Source organism: Typopeltis vanoorti, chromosome 12 (assembly GCF_054136105.1).
Source record: "Typopeltis vanoorti isolate ZY-2024b chromosome 12, IOZ_Tvanoo_1.0, whole genome shotgun sequence".
Classification (NCBI taxonomy): domain Eukaryota; kingdom Metazoa; phylum Arthropoda; class Arachnida; order Uropygi; family Thelyphonidae; genus Typopeltis; species Typopeltis vanoorti.
In genome coordinates this window covers 75370563-75392729 of record NC_143560.1, presented here as the reverse complement: position 1 = coordinate 75392729, position 22167 = coordinate 75370563, and the positions used below count along the sequence as shown (strand labels likewise).

Below are 22167 nucleotides of genomic sequence, written 5' to 3'. Positions count from 1 at the left end.
TGTAATTATTGACAATTAATTACACACGTTTTTAATAACTTCACAAACCATAATACAAATGATATATTCGTTATTGTATGCATGCTGGAACATTGTTAGGTGTTGTCATGTTCTGTGCTTCACATGTGCTATATCCTAGGTCCATGGCAGTTAATTTTTGATGAAGGCAGACCACACATGATGTAAAATCAAGCCGTGATTTTTATTGCATTGTGTAGGGATCCTAAACTTTTGTGCAGCTTCTTTAAATTTTCTTGTGAAACAATTATTATCAATGTATGACATGTTTGTCTATTGCCAGACTACTGGCCATCAAGTACTCTGGCAATAGAATGGGAATGCTAAATCTGATTTGTGCCCCCTTCTTTTTTTTGAGTCTTTTACATGCTCAGACATGCGGACCTCTCCCGACCTTCCCATCTATCCTACATAATAAATGCCATGAGAGCAATGAATCTGACAGACACCTGTTTTTTTATGAAGTAATGAGGCAGTTTTGGTGGATGTAGAAATCTTGATTTTTTTTTTTGTAAAGGTAGAAACGCCACTTTTATGTTGTACTTGTGGAGCATCATACCCACTTTGTCTGTGACATTTTTGATGAATGGCAGTGTGATTACATTCTTGAAATCTTGTTTAAGTAAGGGAGTTGTAGGAGCTGTATTAAGAATTTTTTTGATTATCTTAGGTTCGAAACCATTAAGTGCGAGGTTCTGTGCCAAGTAGTGCAATTTTTCACTTCTTTTAATCAGTACACTAGATATATTGTATGCCCTATCTCGAAAAGTTTTAATTATGCCCATTTTTTGCAATGTATGCTGGTGTGAAGGGTTTTCTGTATATGGAGGATAGCCTTTTTTTCCTCTTCGTTTACTTCAACAAGAATATCTAGGAAATGTAATTTTTTGTGCTGTTCTAGTTTCGTAGTGACTTTTATATTGGGATGCAAGTTGTTTAGATAATCTTTAAAAGCAATCAGCTCATCTACCATTCCTAGATATGCCCGGACCTCTGGTGAAAAAAAAAAAACTTTACTACATCAAAGCTAGGTCCTATTATTATTATTATCTGTTCGGTTACAAAATTAAATTGGGCTGGAGAGCAACGTGTTTATAAATATATATATATATATATGTGTATATAAAATAAAAATAAAAAATAAAAAAAAAACTGTGATTATACATATAAATTTCAACCAATTGGTATGGAATAGTTTCCAATAAAAGCTGAAAACTGCTTAAAATCCTAAAGTATGCTAGATACTAAGTAGGCTGAATTGAATATGTGCCATCCAAATTCTTGGAATTTTTATGCCACCATTATTGTTGAGATTAGGGTGGTTAATCAGAATTTCACAGACTTCTTTAAATTGTCTTTCATAACAGGTTTTTGTATGAAGTAAAGAGCAGGTACTTTTCCAATCAATTTGATGTAGGGTGTTGAGAGAGTGATCTGAGAGGCCTGCTTAATCAAAATTGTTATATTTAATGTGTCTTTTGTGTTCTTTTTTTACATATAGGGATTGTATCCAGTTTACAATCCCTATATGTAAAATATAAGATAAGTTACACCAATATAAGGTAAGTTACAGGTGCAGTAGATGCAATAAACTCCAGGACGTGCCAAGTTTTATGAAGAACTTTATTAATAGTATTTTTGTTATAGCCATTATTTATAAATGTGTTGCTAACACTGATGGATAACATCAGTACAGCAATGTTGAACTTTTCAAGGAGTGGATATAGACTCGGACCATAGTTTAGTGATCGCAAACATCAAGTTGAAATTAAAAAAGATATATAAATTCCAACATCAGAATAGAAGAGACATAGCATGAATAAGTGAAGCAGAAATAGGAAGAAGGTACAGAACAGTTAGAAGAGAAACTTAAAAGTGTGGAGAAAGAAAAACACTTGAATCTAAGAGTGAAATAAGTAATGAAGGCAATAGAAGATGCAGTTGAAGAAACAGTACCAGAAGAAAAGATCAAGAAGAAATGGATTACACAAGAAACACTGAAGTTAGTACAGGAAAAAAGAATGTTGAAGATAAGAAGGGATACATCAGAACAAATAGAAGAGCAATATAGAAGAAAGTGTAATGAGGTGAAAAAAGCAGTCAGAATGGATAAGATGAAATGGTTAGAAGCCCAATGCAGCAATATAGAACAGTACTATGGAGAGCATAAAACAAGGGAGGTATACAAAATGATCAGAACCATTAATAGAAAGTGGCAACCAAAACAGACCACAATTAAAGATGAAAAAGGCAAAGTATTGATGAATAAAGATACTGAATGATGAATAGATACTGTACTGAGTTATATGAAGAAAAACTAGATTTAGATAGTGTTGGGAAACTGACTGAAGAATTGAAGCAGATATCACCACCAGGTAACAAGCATGATATGGACATTTTAAGAGGAGAGGTAGAAAAAGCAATAGGACAGCTAAAACACAACAAGAGTCCTGGTAACGATAACATCATCAGAGAAATTATTAAATATGGTGGTGAAAGTATGGTTACAGAAATGCACCAACTATGTAACATGGTATGGAAAGAAGGGAAAATGCAAGAGGAGTGGGTGAAATCAATATTAGTGACATTATACAAGAAAGGAAATAAGCTAGAATGTAAAAAATATAGAACAACTGCCTTGACAAGTCACCTTGGTAAAGTGATGATGATCATATTGACAGAAAGATTGAGAACACAATTGGAAGCATACCTTGCAGACGAGCAAGCAGGATTTAATAAAGATAGAACTACAATTCAACAGATTTTAACAATGAGGTTAACAGCAGAGAAAGCTAGGAGAAAAAACAAAAACATATATACTTGCTTTGTTGATTTTTCAGAAAGCATTTGACAGTATTAACCAGAAAGTGACATTAGTAGTTCTGGAATCCTATGGAATTGATAAAAAACTAATAGCTATATTAAAAGATGTTTATCAGAATGCAGTTGCAGCAGTTAGAATAGGTGAAGATTTGGGGAAATTGTTTAAAACAAGCAGAGGTACTAGACAGGGGGATCCAATATCACCAAGCATTTTCATAGCACATTTAGAAAGAGCAATGGACAAACTGAAGGAAGATGCAAAAGAAATATCTGTACACGGAATGAGAATTAACAATCTGAGATTTGCAGATGACATTGTTATTACTGAAGAAGACGAAAGAGAACTACAAAAAAACACTGAAACTGTTAAATGAGGAAGGGAAGAGATTTGGACTTGTTATGAACTTGAAAAAACAAAGACAATGGTATTTGGTGAGAAGTACATGAAACAAAAGATACAAGTGGATGGAATTGATATAGAAAATGTAGAACAATTCACATATTTGGGAAGTAAACTGACATATGACTTGGACTGTAAAAAAGAATTAAAGATCAGGATTGCAAAGGGAAGAACAAATCTGAAGGCTATGGATAACATCTGGAAAAGTAAAGTGATCAGCCTGCAAACAAAACTAAGAGTACTGGAAACATGCATCTTTAGTGGTGTACTGTATGGATCTGAAACATGGGTAATAAATAAGGAATCAAGAAAAGGAATTTTGGCATTTGAAAGAACTTGTTACAGGAAGATTCTAAGAACAGGATGGGTACAGAAAATCACCAATGAAGAGCTCTATCAGAAGATACCACCAAATGAGAATCTAATGCAGAAGATTATAAAACAGAAGCTGCAATTATCTGGACACATCTGTAGAATGAGTGAAGACCAGAAGATAAAGACATTTATGTTTGGTATTTTGGATGGTAGACCATACAGAGAATGGATAGACGATATAAAAGACTGGTGTGGAATGGGTGTACAAAAACTGTGACACTGTGCACTGGACAAAGAAAGGTGGAAGAAGATAGTGAAGGGGGCATCAGACACCAACGGGCAACGAGCCCATGGTTCGTGATGATGATGACGTGCTAATGGGAGGAGAGGATCCTTAGAGGAGATGAATATGTTTTTTAATTTTATAGGTGGTTTAAAAGTGGCATTGAGATTATAATAGTGTAGGATTCTATTGATTTCTCTGATAACCCTTTAATGTATGGGATGGCTATGGTTTTACTGTAATTTATATTCTTTTTTGATGAAGTTTTATGAAGAACATTATTAATAGTATTTTTGTTATAGCCATTATTTATAAATGTGTTGCTAATAATCTTTAATTTTTGTTTAAGAGCTTGTTGATTAGAGCAAATTGTTATAGCTCTGTTTTTAAGGATGTTAATGACTCCAAGTTTTTGCGATGGGTGGTGATATGAGTAAGCGCAGTGTTTCTCAACCTGTGGTCCACGGACCACAGGTGGTCCGGAAGATGGGACAGGTGGTCTGCAGGCAGACTTAAATTAATTAAATAAATATATAATAATAAATTAAATAATTATCCAAACAAAACAAATTAAAATTGAATAAGTAAATAAAAATTATTGAAATCAAATGGAGACTTAAAAAAACCAACAAATAGCATCAGAATGTTACAAGGCAGAGGCAATAAAACTATATTGTTGTTCACTTCAGCTCTCTTTTATTATTCGTCATTCTGCCGCTAAATTTGTAGCGGCAAAATGACGAATAATAAAAGAGGGGTGAACAACAATATAGCTTTATTGCCATACACACTAAGGCAAGATTTCTTAAACGCCAAAAAAGTGTCACCCAGGACGGATCTCCCCCCCAGCTACGCCTCTGTAACTTAGTGGTCCGTAGAATTGTTTTCGGCATTTTACTGGTCCTTGGACCCAGAAAGGTTGAGAAACGCTGAGTTAGCATGTATATATTGGCCAGTATGTGTCGGTTTGCAGTAAACCATGAAGGATAGACTTGAGGGAAGTCTATCCTTCCCTGAAGTCTGAGGGAAGACGTGTGACCAGTGTATCGAGAAACGGGAGCAAATTCTGATTTTCAATTTTGATTGTAAATTGTATGTGCTCATGTTGTTTGTTCAGGTGACTGAGGAATGTGTTTAACGTTTATCGACCATGTGGCCAGATAACAAAAGCATCATCAATAAGCCACACTGTAAGTTTTAGAGTAAAGGAATCAAGAGTACTTTTCTCAAAAGCTTCCATATAAAATGGGGGAGGGGGTATAGTCGTGAGCCTATGGCCATATCTTCTTTTTGTAGGTAAAATTTTATCTACAAAAGGAAGGTAAGGTAATAAGATGTCAACTATTCTGATAACCTAAGTTCTTTAAAGAACGACCTTAAAATATTATAAGAGTGGATTGATAAGTTGGGTTTAAAATTTATGGTAAACGAATTTGCTAGCCTGGTTGGTCAAGTAGCTAATGTATCTGCTCTCCAACCAACAGGCTGTAGCTTTGAATCCCACTGTGGGCATGGGTGTTTATAAATGTTAGATGGGAGATGGATTTCATTACCTAGTGTAAAACCCCCACTGATTGAAGGCCTAAACAAGTGGTTTGAAGTTTCATGTTTGGTCTCAAGGGCAGGGTTTCTGGACCTGGTAAATAAATAAATAACATATAAAATCAATAAAAAAAATTATAAAAAAAAAAGAATTCCTTAATCCATCCACAGTACAAATGTACTATAGGTTCACAAATACACCTTTCCTGGGTGGGTGCCACAAAAATAAAGCAAGTGTATCTGATTCAGTAATAAGGTATTGGATGATTATAAGTTGAATAGACAGGCTTTAGAAAAAGTTAATTAATACAAACCTTGTGTATTTTCATTAATTGGGAATTTAAGTTCAGGAATCACATTGATAACAGAATTAGTAAAACTCAATAGACTGAAAGATTAACAGAAGCTTCACTTGCAGAAAAGTCTGCATATAAGTGTTCAAGTCAGCCAATAGTGGATTGTGGCTCCCAATCTTTACTTGCCAAAGTTTTTAATCAATCAAGATATCGAGAAAATTGATATTCAGAGAAGACTGAGTAAGTATGTAGATGAAATGTATCATGATAACTATCTGGTGAATTTATCTAAAAGGAAATGGAGAAGAGCAAAGAAGTTTATAAATTAGTTCAGGACATACATAAGATAGACAAGAGGAGTTTTCTACATTTGGCTAAATAAAAAGACAGTGAAGAGAAAAGAGAACAAATACATGAATTTCATTTTTCACTGTTGGGATAGAAAAACATGTGGAATAGACTTTACAGCAGGTTACAGAATTGGTGATTTTATACAACTTTAAGATAGCTGTAATGGGTGGATGATAGGGTAATTCAAATTTATGTATAAATGATTACCTAATTTGGCAGCTGTGAACCTTTCAGTACTGTTGTGTGTATGTGCGTGATGTAAAGCAAATCTTAATATAAATAAAATAGAGAAAAAAATTAGTGAATATACACAAGCCATCTTATGTGGGTAATGAATTTCATACCATACATATTGGTTTAGCACAGTAGCAATATCTATACCTATGATAGCTAGTCAGAATATGGTTCAACTGTTGCTCACATCTCCCTTCCCTCACCTCTCTTTTTCTCCCAGCTCTATGTTACTTTGTCTCAGATCTGTGGCTGGTTTTTCACCAAGAGCTCAGGTTTCCCCCTCATAAATGCAAAATGAACCTCAAATACATTTGGTAGTTGTTATACATTTATACTCAGATATAAATATGAATGCAGTTGTTGTCTTAGATGGAATAATGTCCCTTGGTGGAAGACTGAAAATATAACATTCTAAATTGCATCTTTTGTTTATTAAATAATTTTTACAAATAATTATTGTAAGTATTCTACCTAAACTGTATTAATAAATTAATATTACCACCTTATTTCAAATAAAACAACTGCAACACCAAATCACATTTGTCATTTAATTTTTTTTTTAAATACTAAGGCTCACTCTTCAACTTTTCAAGATGTGTGCATAAACCAAATAACACTGCACATGGATTTGTACATCTTTAAGAATACCATTATTAGAAAATCTTTTTATCTGAAGCATAAAATTTCTTCATAATGCCATTCTTTAAATCATTTAAATCTATGAATACACATCTTTAAATTACATGCAAAATAACATATGTAATAACCTTATATAGTATACAATACCTTCATTGATTTACAAATTAAGTGCAGGATATCCTATACTTACAACATAAGTATAGGATGGGCATGTATTGTAAGTCAGTTGTCCGAAATGAAGTATGTGCAGAAAGACTGATATAAAATCAAATGTAAAGAAACAGTACATACATTCTCCACTGTTAATCACCCATGTAGACATAAGTACTTCCTGTAGATGGCATTATATTCAATAAACCCAGTACAAGCCTTTAGGACTATATTAAATCACTGCTTTCACATATCTGATATGAAATTAGACAAGAACATTTCTTTTTTTTATGTTGAGCCATACATGAGAGATTAGTTCATCAACCTATAGTACATTAGTACTATGTATGGGCAACAACATGAAAAATATCTGCACAATCTCATGAAGAGTCTACAGAGCAAGTAAAAGATTTTGACGAATTATGCGCATGCTTTGGTGAAGGCAGCAAATTAAAAATGGAAACAGATAATAGAATAAGCAAAGCTGATATAGTATGAAGGTCTACTTTTTAACCTCCAGGGAATAAACAGATAGCACTGTCGCCAGAATTGTTAAAAATGAAGTTATTAGAAAGAATTATAATATCACTCATGAATATACACCCTCTGTTCAAAAAGAAATCCAAACTTTTTGAAAATAGAAGAAATTAGTGGCGCCACCTGTTGTATCTTTTCATTGTCAAAAGTGGCAACCTTCATTAGTGTTGTGTCAACTGTTTATGACATTTGTTTCATTAGAAGCCTAGTTATAGTGCCAAGAGCGACAGTGTGTTTGACGAACGGTCAGTCGTCACGATATTCATGCCGTATGCAACAAATTCTCAGTATCAATCACTTCAAAACTTTGAAATAAAACTCACCGGATGCCCCTCTTCTGGTGGTCTCCACTCAGCACTCTGGGGCTTTGTTTTGCACTCATACTTAAAACACCATGTTTTGTCACTAGTAATGATCGTTTCAAGGAAGTTTGAGTCCTTATGAGCAGTTTTAATGAGGTCTTTGCAGTGTTCAATTCGATACATTTTTTGGCCATTGGTCAAATTGTGGGGAACAAATAGCAAATTCAATTTACGAAGGCCCAAACTCTTGGTCAAAATGTTGTGCACAGTTGATTTTGGAATCTCCAATTCACCTCAATCAATCTTACGGATGATTTTGGGTTTTCTTTGATGAAATCATGCACTTTTTGATGTTAACTTCATTCAATACAGTTTTTGGATGGCCCGGCTTTTCATCGTCCTCAAGCGTCTCATGACCACTTTGAAATCGCTTAAACCACTCGTAAACTTGAGTATGGGATAAGCATTCATCACTGTATGCTTTTTGAAATCTTGATGTGTTTCGGTAAAACTTTTACCAAGTTTAACACAAAAGTCAATCACAGCTCTGTTTGAAACTCATTTTCCAAAGGTTCGTCAAAACACGTTGTCACTCTTGGCACTATAACTCGGCTTCTAATGAAACAAATGTCATAAACAGTTGACACAACAATAATGAAGGTTGCTGCTTTTGACAACAAAAAGATACAACAGGTGGCACCACTAGTTTCTTCAATTTTTGAAAAGTTCAGTTTCTTTTTGGACAGAGGGTGTATGAGAAGAGCTTATCCAATGTGGTAACCACTTAACTGGAGACACAGTTTGCAAAACAAGTGTTTAATGCCAGGATAACAGGAAAATGAACAAGATGTAGGTGGACTGATTCAGTTAGTGGTATTAACTGAATCAATCCATTTAGTAGTACTTTAGAAAACCAAAACGCAAGTCTAACGGTACTGAAGTCAACTAATAGATTTAGAAGGAAACTGTTGATAGGAAGTTAGTAATAATTCAAACCTAATTTGTATTACTACCATACTATCCTTTACACTCTACAATGAAATATAACAAAATATGATTACATAAAAATCTTAAGGGTCTCAGGCAATTTCACAAATAAAACAAAGACAACCAAAGTCATGTTTTGAAAATTTGTTAATTCAAAGCTAAAATTAAGACCAGATTTTTATTTCAGGGCAGACACTTGGTAATAGATATGTAAGAAGTGTTTCACACATTTTGCAGATCATAAAAAGCTGTACAAGGTGTCAAGAGCAAATCATACATCTTGAATCACAAATGAAAGCCTCTAAAAGTTCAAAACTCAAGTTGTTTCTGAGACTTGGCCAGCCTGTCTGGTGGAGTGGTTAGCGTATCCGATCTCCAGCCAAAAGGCTGTGGGTTCGAATCCCGACGTGGGCGTGGATGTTTGTGATTGTCTTTGGAAATACTAGTGGTGGTGGTGGTCAGCGATAGATGACATTGGTGTAGTTGCAATCAGTTGGTGAATTGAGTGATGGAGACAACAAAGTAGTAGAGCAGGTGTCCTCCCTCAATGAGTCTTTGGACTCCCTGGAGGTGTCTAATAATAATAATCATCTTCCAACTTATAGCCTGTACAAATCATATATCTACCCTCTTCTTGCATGACTGGTATGTGAGGTGTGTTTACACAGTGTCACTAGGGCAATAATATTATGCTTTCTTCCACCATCAGTCATAAATTTCATAATAAATGCAAACAAATATAGTTAAATATTTAATACAGTAAAACTCCGTTTTTACGTTCCTGCAATTTACGTTTTCCTGCCATTTACGTCATTTTCTGTTTGTCCCTTCCCCACCATTAACAACTTCATGTGGATGTTATTTCTCGTGATTTGCGTTTTTTTTTCTCGGTGGCAATACCGATTTTCGAATCAATTTCAGGGGAAATCTGCGCATTTCTGTTCTCAGGTGGTGTTGCTTTCGGCTGTAGTTTTCCCGCCATTAGCAACTTGACGTGGACGTTATTTCCTGTGATTTGCGTTTTTTTTCTCGGTGGCAATACCGATTTTTGAATTGATTTCAGCGAAAATCTGCACCTTTCTGTTCTCAGGTGGTGTTGCTTTCGGCTTTAGTTTCGTTTCCGCCATCACGGTGACTTGCACGCATGCAGCAGTACTGTAGTGATGAGTGATACCGTGATTTTTCAATCACAGTACGAATTGATATTGCAGAATTTCTGCAACGTAATTTAGCATGTGAAAGTTGCTTTCAAATTGCAGTGGTGGATTATCCATGTTAGTAACATGGAGAAAAAAGACAGAAAATGTATTTCGGTAGAAGAAAAGATGGCAATTCTGCGACGTGTAAATTGGCATGCCGGAACACGTGTGCATTTAGCATAAGATTTTGGACTCTCCGTGTCCACTTTGAACACAATAGTAAAAAAAAACAGGTCAAGCATTGAACTCAATGCAAAGCAATCTGGCGCTAAGTCAAAAAAAAAAAAAAAAACGAAAAGCAAAAACAATCAACAATTAAAGATTTTTTTTAAATAGATAAATATATCTAAGTACACTGTAAATTCATTTATTTTCAGTTATTAAATTTTGTGATCTAGTATGTAGACTCACATACTAGCAGTAAGTCATCTTTTAGCCTTTTTTTAATGTTTTTTTACATTTCCTGCTATTTGCACTCTTTTCCATCAGTCCCCTGAAAAGTGTAAAAAAGGGGTTTTACTGTATTTGAATTCCATACTATAAATTTTGATAATCACCTTATTCTAAGAAAAATATGTATTCACGTATACACAGAATCCATTTTCAACTTAAGGAAAGTTACCTTTCTGTATAATTTTAGGAGTTTTTTTGGATTCATGTGAATTCGTATAGCATTTATTGATATTTTCAGCCATGGAATGCAATCTTTTGGTGTCACAACATCTCTGGATCCAAAAACTGCAAGGATGACGAATATGGGAAACAAATGCAAGTTCTTGTTTAGCTGTAAAAACAATGTAATATATCAGATTTAAAAGAAACCTGTGGAGTTAGCATAAATAGATTAGTTTAATTACAGGCGGGTCAAAGATACTTTGGACTGGTATGCAACTATTAGGTTAGGTTTTATTAGGTTAAAGTGAAGAAAACTAAACACTCAAGCAAAACAACTGGCTAATAGTTCCAAGGCTGTGTTAATTACCAAGCATAGGAACTATTAAGTTTTTGAATAGAGATAAGTAAGCATACCAAACAAGGTCACACACACGCACACAGAGGGAAAGAAGTTTAAAGGTGTTACAATTGTCATACATATGTATTCACAAGAATATAGTAATTTTATTACTGCAAATATTCAACCAGAAACTAACTGGTCATTGTCAGTGCATCAGCTGATGCACTGATGACCACCATTAGTTTCTGGTTGAAATATTCTTGTGATTATTTGTGTATGATAATGGTTATAATGGCACAAGTTTTAAATGCTTAATTCACAAGGAATTAAGCATTTAAAACTCATACGCAAAACAAAAAGTCTAGTAGTAAAAATTACTCATTTGAAACAAGCAATAAACAAACTTGTGTATATAAGTAAGTGATTACAGGTCAGAAGTGGTGACAAACAGTAATTAGGAGCCTTGAGAAGTAAATGGCATTATTAAAATAGGAATTTTGCAAGAAAGAGAAAGTGAAATTCACTGGATGTTAATTAATGAAGATATCTTCCCATTTGAGTATGATTCATGCATTTAATGCTACTTAAAAGATGAAATCAGGAAGTAGTTATTTAATGATTCATATTAACCACTTACATATTGTATATGTGTTTGTTCTTCCTAACCCAGATGGAGCCACTACCATATGTAGCAAAACTAGTAGGTTTAATTAAATAACTATTTGAACTTATAAACCCAGTGTTATTTTTCTTAAAATGGTTTAGTTACTTTAAAATGGAGTATTATGAGAATATCTCCCTCCTTTAACAAAACAAATCAACACAAAATGGAATAAATTGAAAAAAAATATCACTGTTCTTGTAAAATTACTTACAAATATTCAATTTTGGCTTTACTGCAACAACATGCTGACTAGGCTGTACAGGAGAGACAGGAGTGGTAGGGGCAGTATCATCGGAAACCGAATCTGACGTAAAGGAATCAGTTTCTGAAAAAAACTGCATTTGATATATTTTCTAATCTTTTTTTTTTCCTTTTCTATTTTATTCAATTTCAAACAACAAATACTCTAATTCAAAAAGTTACTGCTTCCCCATCCTAGAAATTCTTCAAATATTAGCATGCACAAATGTGAAAATACTCCCTCTTCAAACTAATGTATTTATATTACAGTAACTTATTTTTTCCATTTATACAAGTTATGTAAATTACTTTACATACCAAACCAGGGAAAATAATTTTATATTTTTAAATGTTTCAAATACTAAAGACAGGCCATAAACTAGATATAATAATAGAGCTTATATCTCTAGTGCCACTAGCTTGGTGATGCTAGTATAGCACAGACTGGAAGTGGAGTTACACATGTCCTACAGATAAGGCTACATATTTTAGTGAATATTAATAATTATTTTTTGGTTATATCTTATTTACTGTATACTGTAAAATTGAACGTGTATGTTTGTTTCAGAAATGCAATACAGGATGTCATTTAGAAAGTGTTTTTTATAGCATTGATGCATGCAAGGAATAACAGCTAAGGCTTCCTTGTTCACTGAGTTTAGCATGAGGTTTGATGTAGTGTGCCTTCTATGTATTCATTACCAAGAGTGAATGGTTTATGGTATGAAAGCACAAATGGTGAGAGAAAGTGTGTCATAAATGTTTTGTGTGCAAGTACAAGAAATGCAAGTCATGTGGAAAATAAGAAAATGAAATTACGAATATTAACAATGTACAGAAAGATAGCAAAAATGTTCTAGAGAATGTGAAAGTAGTAAATTAAAGATACCAAGAAATTATATGCTTGGCTTAATCCTTTATCCAAGTGTAAACAAACAAAGTTTGCCTGAAGTATTTTCAGAACTGGGGCAACTCGTGGTAAAGGCAGTATGACTTCACATCACTTGCCTTATTATCCCATAATGCAAAGCACATCTCCTTGCAGACATATATAATGCTATGCATTATGGGAAGGGTTTGACCTTTATTGAGGTCTCACCAGTGGGAGCCAGACCCAGAGGTGATACCAAGTTTGAAGTAATGCAGAAGTCTTATTTTTATATACTAGTTGCCAAAAGGTGTCACACCTGATTATTATAATAATCTTTGTATCTTTTATTTATAGTATAACAGTGGAAAACCTTTCAACTGACTATCTCTAATCCAGAGTATTATAATAATATAATATAAAAATATGACTTCTGCATTACTTCAACCTTGGTATCACCTCTGGGTCTGGCTCCCACTGATGAGACCTCAATAAAGGTAAATAAGTCAAAACTGGTCTGAGTAGTGACCCTTCCCTTAATGCATAGCATTATACATGTCTGCAAGGAGATGTGCTTTGCATTATGGGATACTAAGACAAGTGATATGAAGTCATTAGCTTTTATATATAAGTTGCCCTGTCCTGATTATATTTGAGGTGCAAACTTTGTTTGCTTACACTTGGATAAAGATTTAAACCAAGTATACAATTTCTTGGTATCTTTAATTTATAGGATAATCAAGTGGAAAAACTTTCAACAAGTAAATACTAGTGCATCAAATATGAATGACAGCATAAAAGAAATGGGAGTAAAACAGTAAGGAGTGAAACAACGCACCTAATGTTTTGTGCAAGTACAAGAAATGCGAGCTATGTGGAAAGTAGGAAAATGAAGTCACGAACAATGTACAGAAAGATAATGAAAGTGTTCTGGAGAATGTGAAAGTAGTAAATGCTAGTGTGTGAAATACGAATGACAGCATAAAAGAAATGGGAATAAAACAGGAAGGAGTGAAACAGCACACTTACACACTGTCCTTCACAGGATAAAAGATGGGAGCTAGAGTAGCACCCATCTTTTATGATGGGATAATGAAATGAAAAAGTGAATGGGGTAAGTATGAAAGTGTGAGAAACTGGAAATAAGGAGAAGGTATTGTATGGAGGTTCGATGACAAGAGGTATACTTAATGAGCAAGTGACAAAAGAATGTTTCCCATGTGCAAAAATCAAGGATGTTAGTGAAGCAGTTAGTTTACAGAAGGAAGAAGTGGAAGAGATGATTGTTATGACAAGAACAAATAATTTGAAAGGGGAGAAATATTCAAAGAGAGATAAGATATGAAAGAGTTATTGAAATAAGCAAAAATGAAGGGACGAGGAAGTAAAAATTGTGAGTCTGCTGCCTCAGTATGATAGAACAGAGTTGAGAAGAAGGACCGTGGTTGCTAATGTGTCAATGAGAAGAATATGCAGGAGGATTGGTGTGCACTTTATTGATGCATGGAGAGAATTGCATGGACAAAAGAACTTATATGCATAATGGACTATAAATGGTTTTGAGTTAGATGTCTGGAGAAAGTATTTCTTAATGAGTTTGGAAGGGCAATACCAGGGAAACTAGAGATGTTGGGGGGGTCAATCAAGCATACCCCCCACAGAATAAATAATTGTGTGTACAGAAATGATTATGTATTGCTGAATGTGATTACACAGGCTTAAAATTTAAATTGATTGGTAATGGCATTACACAAGGATAATTGTGGGTCCAAGGGGATGTTGAAATGCATGTACACAAATGCCATAAGTATCAGAAATAAGGGAGGAAAGTTTTTGCATTCATAAGCTTGACTTGGCCCAAAATTATAAGCATCAGTGTGACCTGCTTATTGGCAGAAAATGATATAGTTTCAGGGATAGAATGTAAAGGGTATTGCATTTTCAGGGAGGATTAAGGGAATGGGACAAGAAGTGGGGTAATTTCTGAAGAATTACAACTAATAAAATTAGAAATTAAAGAAGATTTTAGGTGTGATTGAGAGTGTTCATTTGAGGCTGTATGGTGTGTGAAATAGGGGATAATAGGACAAAATGTATTGTTGGTTGCTGCTAGAGACCAGGAGGTCCACAGGAAGATGTAGATGCCACATATTAGCAGTAATATGTGGCATCTACATTAGCAAAATGAATACAAGCTGAACAATTATGTGAGACTTCAACTATGGGGATATAGATTAGAAGGAGAAAGAGGCATGGTAAGATGGAAGTGGAATTTATACAGCTGCTAAGGGATAACTGACTGAAACATGTTACATAGGAGACCAGGGGTTTAAGAATATTGGATCTGGTAATAGCATCAAGAGGATATATCCATAACCAGGAGAGAGAGTGACATTGCAGTCTTGTTCTGAGAGTCATCTTGAAGCAGTACCATGGCTTGAGAAGCTAGAAGGAACGAATGTCAGTAGTGAATGGGAAGTAGTCAGACAATGTTTGAGAGAAACAGTGTCAGACTGCATACCCAAGGTCACGAGAATAAACCAAGTGAGTATAAAGTGAATGAGAAGAGATATAAAGAAAGAGCTGCAAAAAGGAAAACACCGTGGATATATAAAGAAAAAGGCGATCAGCATACTCATGAGCAGTACAAATTACAAGCAAGAAGAATGAGTAGTGGGGTAAGAAATGCCAAATCAGATTAGGAGAGAAAATAAGCTAAGCAAGCCAAAGTGAATCCAAAAGTTTTTTCATTATGCCACAAGCAACAGGAAGAATGACCACAGATGACTTTAATCAGTGGTGATGATAGGAAGGTAACAGATGAAAAAAAAAAAAAAAAAAACAGTTGAGTTCCAAAGTGATTCTTTTGCAAAAATGTATCATCCAAGTGAAGATTTTACAGTTGCCGATATGACAAAGTATGATGTTGAAATAGAGGTTGATGAACAGCGGTGCTCAAAATTGATATTGAAAAATATCAATGTGAATACATCAGTGGGACTAGATGGCATGCCAACCCATGCACTATGTGAATGTGCAAGAGAAATGGCAGTGTCACTAATAAAATTGTGACACTGCCAATTGTGAATTTCATTCTAAGTATCAGCTCTAATCATGGTTTCAAGGGAGTGGAAAGAGGGTAAGGTAGTTCCATTACATAAAGGTGGCTCTCCAAGACAGACTTGGCAAACTACAGACCAATTAGTATATTAGGAGTGGTTGTTCAAGTATTAGAAAATTTGATTCAAGTTAAAATCCAAATGGGTGAATAGGGATATGATACTGTATAGAGGGCATCATGATTTTGTAAAGGGTCAGTCTTGTCATATTAATTTATTCACATTTTATAATAAATGTGGATTAGAACTGGATAAAGGAAATTGCCATACCATGATACTGCCAGACTTTGCCAAAGCATCTGACAGAATACCACAGGGAAACTATTATAAAAGTTGGAGTAAATGAGAATGGATATGAAGATAGCAGCATGGATAAGGGGATGGCTGACAGACGCCAGAGAGTAGTATATGGTGATGTGGAATCAAGGAGAATGCCCGTGACCGGTGGAGTACCTCGGGGTTCCATATTGGGCTAATTTTTAATTTGCATATCAATGATATAGGGAAAGATTCAAGGAGGGATATTCAGTTGTTTACTGATGATGCAAAACTGTGGAAGGCAATAGTTGACAGTAGTGATGTAAATATCTTGCAGGATTTTTTTTAAATGAATTGGCACTGTGGGCAAAGGATAACGATTGCAAATTTAATGTTGCAAAATGTAAAGTTATGCACTTCAAATTGAAAAGGTTGCATACTATGTATCACATTAATGATACTGAATTGCAGGAAATTAATGACGCTTTTGGGGTTAATAGTTAATAGTTAACAGAAATGAAGTTCAGAGGCATATTGCAAAAGTTGGTAAAATAGCTCAAAGGATTACATGGATGTTGAAAAACATGCCAACAAGTAAAGATAAGGAAGTTATTATCTCTCTCTCTATAAGCTATGATTTGGCTATATCTTGACTGCTGTCCAAAGATTTTGGCAATCTGGATTTCCTGGGGATCAGAAAGCAGCAGAGATGATTCAGAAAAGAGTGACAGAACAGTGGAGTGTGCCGCATGAGGATAGATTAAAGGTGTGTGGGTTACAAAATTTAGTTGATAGGCAAAAAAGAGGAGACACGATAGAAACTTATAAACTATTAAACAGGTTTTATAAAATTGATGGAAAGAAAATTTTTCGATATATGACAAATAGTCAGAGAGCTAGGGGGTCATTCATGGATGCTGCTTAAAAATGTAGTTACTAAGGAGATGCAGACAAGATTTGTTGATGAAGGTGGTGAATGAGTGAAATGGATTGCCAGAATTAGTTGCGAGTGCCCTGACAGTGAATGAGTTTAAGGAGAGGTATGAAAGATTTGTGTGTGTGTATAAATGTTAACATGGGTCTCCCATGATGAGTCTATGGACTCCATGGAGATACCATAAATAAATTAAAAAAAAAAAAAAACTCTCAAACCTGATGTGTAGTACCCATAGCATGATAAATTTCAGAACTATTTAATCATATTAATACTCATTTAGTCCTAAAACATTGAGAATCAAATTAACTTATTTTTTATTTCAGTTTATTTAATTTTAAAATCTCAGCAATAGGATATTAGAAGCTTTGACAAGAGCAGTTTGAATACAGAGAAGCAAAGAAAAAGGCAAAGAGAGCATTAGCAAGATCTAAAGCTGAAGGTGTCAAAAGGGCCCACAGGATAGCTAGACAAAAGGAGTGGAAAGTAAAGATACATACCAAGGAAGCACTGAGAAAGATGAAATATGGGAAGGCAGTTGGACTTGGTATCATCCCTGCAGAAATATGGAAATGTCTAGGTGAAATGGGCATCACTCTATTAACATATGCCTTTAAACAGAATCATTGAAACCGAGAAAATGCTAGAGGAATGGAAAATATACTGGTTCCAATATATATAAGAACAAAGATGATATCCAGTCCTATAGCAACTAAAGAGAAATTAAACTCATGAGTCACACTATGAAGGTATGGGAAAGGGTAACTGAGAAGAGATTACGAGACTTGATATCAATTACCGAAGAGCAGTTTGAGTTTAAGCCCAGTTGGGGAACTGTTGATGCCATCTTTGCTCTAAGACAGTTCATAGAAAGGTACTGGGAGAGTAACATGGAACATTTTCTGGTCTTCGTTGATTTGGAAAAGGTGTTTGATATAGTCCTAAGAAAAGAGATATGGAAAAGTATGAGGAAGAAAATGATTCCAGAAAAGTATGTACATCTTGTACAAGACATGTACGATGGTAGTAAAATGAGGGTGAAATGTGGAGCAGGAACCACTGAGCTATTCCCAGTAAAAGTCAGAGTTAATCAAGAGTCACTTTGAGACTCCTTATTTCGTGCGTAGAGGCTTAAGTGCTGTGAGGACATCATGTTGGAGACTTAATGGATTTTTTACAACACTCTAAAAAAGAATTAAAATAGAATTTAATACTTCCTATATTTCATCCTAGTCACTAGGACACCTACGGGATTACAAAAACAATTAATGTAACATGCACACACAAATCTTACAATAATAAGCCCAACCACGTGGGTGACACTAAAGTCCTATCTAGGTAGAGCACCCTCTAAGGGCGGTAGTAGGTGGCCTGGAATGTAAGGTGGGACCTCTGGTGATGAGTGTTTTCCAAATCTTCGGAAGCTTAATGCAACCGTATTTATTAAGATTTGGTTGGTTTCTGAGAGCTGCTGCTGCTTCTAAGAAAAGTCTCTCTTTCTTGAATTTGCTGTGGTGGAGCATGGTGGTTTTCTTCCATGATACTCTGTGGGTGGTGTCCAAAACATGGTCAGCCAAGCCTGAATGGCCATAGTTGTGTTTACAGATGTAAGACTTGTGTTCCTCCAGGCAGATGGATGCTGATCTGCCTGTCTGTCCAAAGTACACCAGCTTACAGGAACAGGGTACTTTGTAAACTCCAGGCAGCAAGAGAGGAGGGAGCTGATCTTTCGTAGAACGGATAAGGGTAGCAAGTTTGCGGTAGGGCTTATATGCTGTGTGTAGGTTGTACTTTTTTAGTATCTTGGCTATTTTTTTCAGATGTGCCACGGATGTACGGTATGGTGATGGCATTTTTAAAATCTTGTTGACGAGAAGGACGGGGAAAGGGGGAGGAACTGATTATTTTTTTTTAATACTGTGTTCGCTGTAGCCATTGAAGAGGAAAGTGCTGTGTATGTGGTTAAGTTAAGCTCAGTAGTAAGGGCGGTTCCACTGGAACAAAGATTGTGGGCTCTCTTGGTAAGAGTTTTGATGATGCCATATTGTTGTGAGAGGGGGGGTGGTGGGAGAGTTTGTGAATGTGGGTTTTCTGTATACAGTGAAGGCAAGTGTATCATTAGGCAGGCGTGTGACTAAGGTGTCTAGGAAGGGTAAACAGTTGTTCTTTTCCTTTTCCATAGTAAACTGGATTCTTGGATGTAGGCTATTGAGATGACTGAGGAAGGAGTCTGACGTGTCTGGGCCATGAGGCCAAATAGAGAACACATCATCTACATATCTTAGCCAGATAGAAGGTTTGAGTGGGGCTGAGTCTATGGCTCGTTTTTCGAAATCTTCCATATAGAAATTGGCAAGGGGGGTGAGAGCGGGGAACCCATGGCGGTTCCCTCTATCTGCTTGTAGATTTTGTTCTTCCAAGAGAAATACCCAGAGTTAATGGCAAAGGAAAAGAGATCTAACATGTCTGTGGGAAAAACGTTTTCTAAGAGAGATAAGGTGTCAGTTAAGGGAATATTCGTAAACAAAGAGGAGATATCAAAGCTTACCAATATGTCTGCATTATTCAAGGTTAAATTTTCTGTGAGGGCTTTAAAGCGGGTCGAGTTTTTTATATAGGAAGTGGACCTTCCGGTGAAGGGGGGGTCAGAGAGTTGGCCAGCTGTTTAGACAGCAGTCTGTAGCAAGGTGCATTGGTGGCATCTACTATATTGTACTATACTCTACTATACTATATTAAGAACGACTGTGGCATTAATACCAGTGAATACAATCATAAAATGAACATTATCCTCCGCGATCGTGCTATCTACATCCCGCTAGAAAACGCCCCCACAAAAACACAAGTTAAGAAATTAAAAATCTTACTTAAAAAAGTAACCTGCTGGCACCCTGATGTCACGAAAAAACTTAAAACCTTTCCGCCCCCCCCCCCCCCTGAATATACGGTTTACCAAAAATCCACAAACCCAATTCCCCACTCAGGCCTATAGTAGATGCCACCAATGCACCTTGCTACAGACTGCTGTCTAAACAGCTGGCCAACTCTCTGACCCCCCCCTCACCGGAAGGTCCACTTCCTATATAAAAAACTCGACCCGCTTTAAAGCCCTCACAGAAAATTTAACCTTGAATAATGCAGACATATTGGTAAGCTTTGATATCTCCTCTTTGTTTACGAATATTCCCTTAACTGACACCTTATCTCTCTTAGAAAATGTTTTTCCCACTGACATGTTAGATCTCTTTTCCTTTGCCATTAACTCTGGGTATTTCTCTTGGAAGAACAAAATCTACAAGCAGATAGAGGGAACCGCCATGGGCTCCCCCCTCTCACCCCCCCTTGCCAATTTCTATATGGAAGATTTCGAAAAACGAGCCATAGACTCAGCCCCACTCAAACCTTCTATCTGGCTAAGATATGATGTGTTCTCTATTTGGCCTCATGCCCAGACACGTTAGACTCCTTCCTCAGTCATCTCAATAGCCTACATCCAAGAATCCAGTTTACTATGGAAAAGGAAAAGAACAACTGTTTACCCTTCCTAGACACCTTAGTCACACACCTGCCTAATGATACACTTGCCTTCACTGTATACAGAAAACCCACATTCACAAACTCTCCCACCACCACCCCCTCACAACAATATGGCATCATCAAAACTCTTACCAAGAGAGCCCACAATCTTTGTTCCAGTGGAACCGTCCTTACTACTGAGCTTAACCACATACACAACACTTTCCTCTCCAATGGCTACAGCGAACACAGTATTAAAAAAAATAATCAGTTCCTCCCCCTTTCCCCGTCCTTCTAGTCAACAAGATTTTAAAAATGCCATCACCATACCCTACATCCGTGGCACATCTGAAAAAATAGCCAAGATACTAAAAAAGTACAACCTACACACAGCATATAAGCCCTACCACAAACTTGCTACCCTTATCCATTCTACGAAAGATCAGCTCCCTCCTCTCTTGCTGCCTGGAGTTTACAAAGTACCCTGTTCCTGTAAGATGGTGTACTTTGGACAGACAGGCAGATCAGCATCCATCTGCCTGGAGGAACACAAGTCTTACATCTGTAAACACAACTATGGCCATTCAGGCTTGGCTGACCATGTTTTGGACACCACCCACAGAGTATCATGGAAGAAAACCATCATGCTCCACCACAGCAAATTCAAGAAAGAGAGACTTTTCTTAGAAGCAGCTGCAGCTCTCAGAAACCAACCAAATCTTAATAAATACGGTTGCATTAAGCTTCCGAAGATTTGGGAAACACTCATCACCAGAGGTCCCACCTTACATTCCAGGCCACCTACTACCGCCCTTAGAGGGTGCTCCACCTAGATAGGACTTTAGTATCACCCACGTGGTTGGGCTTAGTATTGTAAGATTTGTGCGTGCATGTTACATTAATTGTTTTTGTAATCCCCGTAGATGTCCTAGTGACTAGGACGAAATATAGGAAGTATTAAATTCTATTTTAATTCTTTTTTGAGTGTTGTAAAAAATCCATTAAGCCTCCAACATGAAGACTCCTTATTTGTTATCCTCTTGGATGTGTCGACAGACAGTAAGAACTGAATCACACTGGATGATATTTGCTGATAATGTGGTGATTTGCACAAAGTCTGAGCAGAAAGCTTTGGAAGACAGTGGTTTGAGGATCAGCAGAAATAAGACAGAGTACATGTGTTGTAGTGAAACAGCAGGAAGTATAACATTGCAGGGTACAAGCATGCTATAAGTATCTAGGTTCACATACCTAGGATCATGTGTCCAAAGTGATGGATACCTCTACTTAGCAAAGAGAATCCAATCAGGGTGGATAAACTGGAAAAAGGTTTCAGATATCTTATGTGATACAAAAGTGTCAAAAGGAAAGATCTATAAAATGGTAGTTATGCCTGTGCTAGTGTATAGCAGTAAGACCTAGATGGAGATGAGAGAAGAGAATGGATATAGTTGAAATGAGAATGCTGAGACTTGGAAGTGGTGTAACAAGATCAAAAACTCACTGAGAACAATGAAGTGTCTGAGAAGATTAGGAA

At 36.0% G+C, this 22167-nt stretch overlaps 1 protein-coding gene across 2 annotated transcripts in view; it reads right to left on the bottom strand.

Annotated features, from left to right (window-relative positions):
• qin (tudor domain-containing protein qin) overlaps positions 1-22167 on the bottom strand; it is a 544378-nt gene that overhangs the window by 314046 nt on the left and 208165 nt on the right. For both annotated transcript variants that reach the window (XM_090401282.1, XM_090401283.1), the window contains 2 exons: positions 11907-12020; positions 10699-10860 (listed from right to left, as the gene is read on the bottom strand). In XM_090401282.1, the coding sequence (XP_090257408.1) occupies positions 10699-10860; positions 11907-12020 (276 nt within the window). The remainder of the gene's footprint in view (positions 1-10698; positions 10861-11906; positions 12021-22167) is intronic.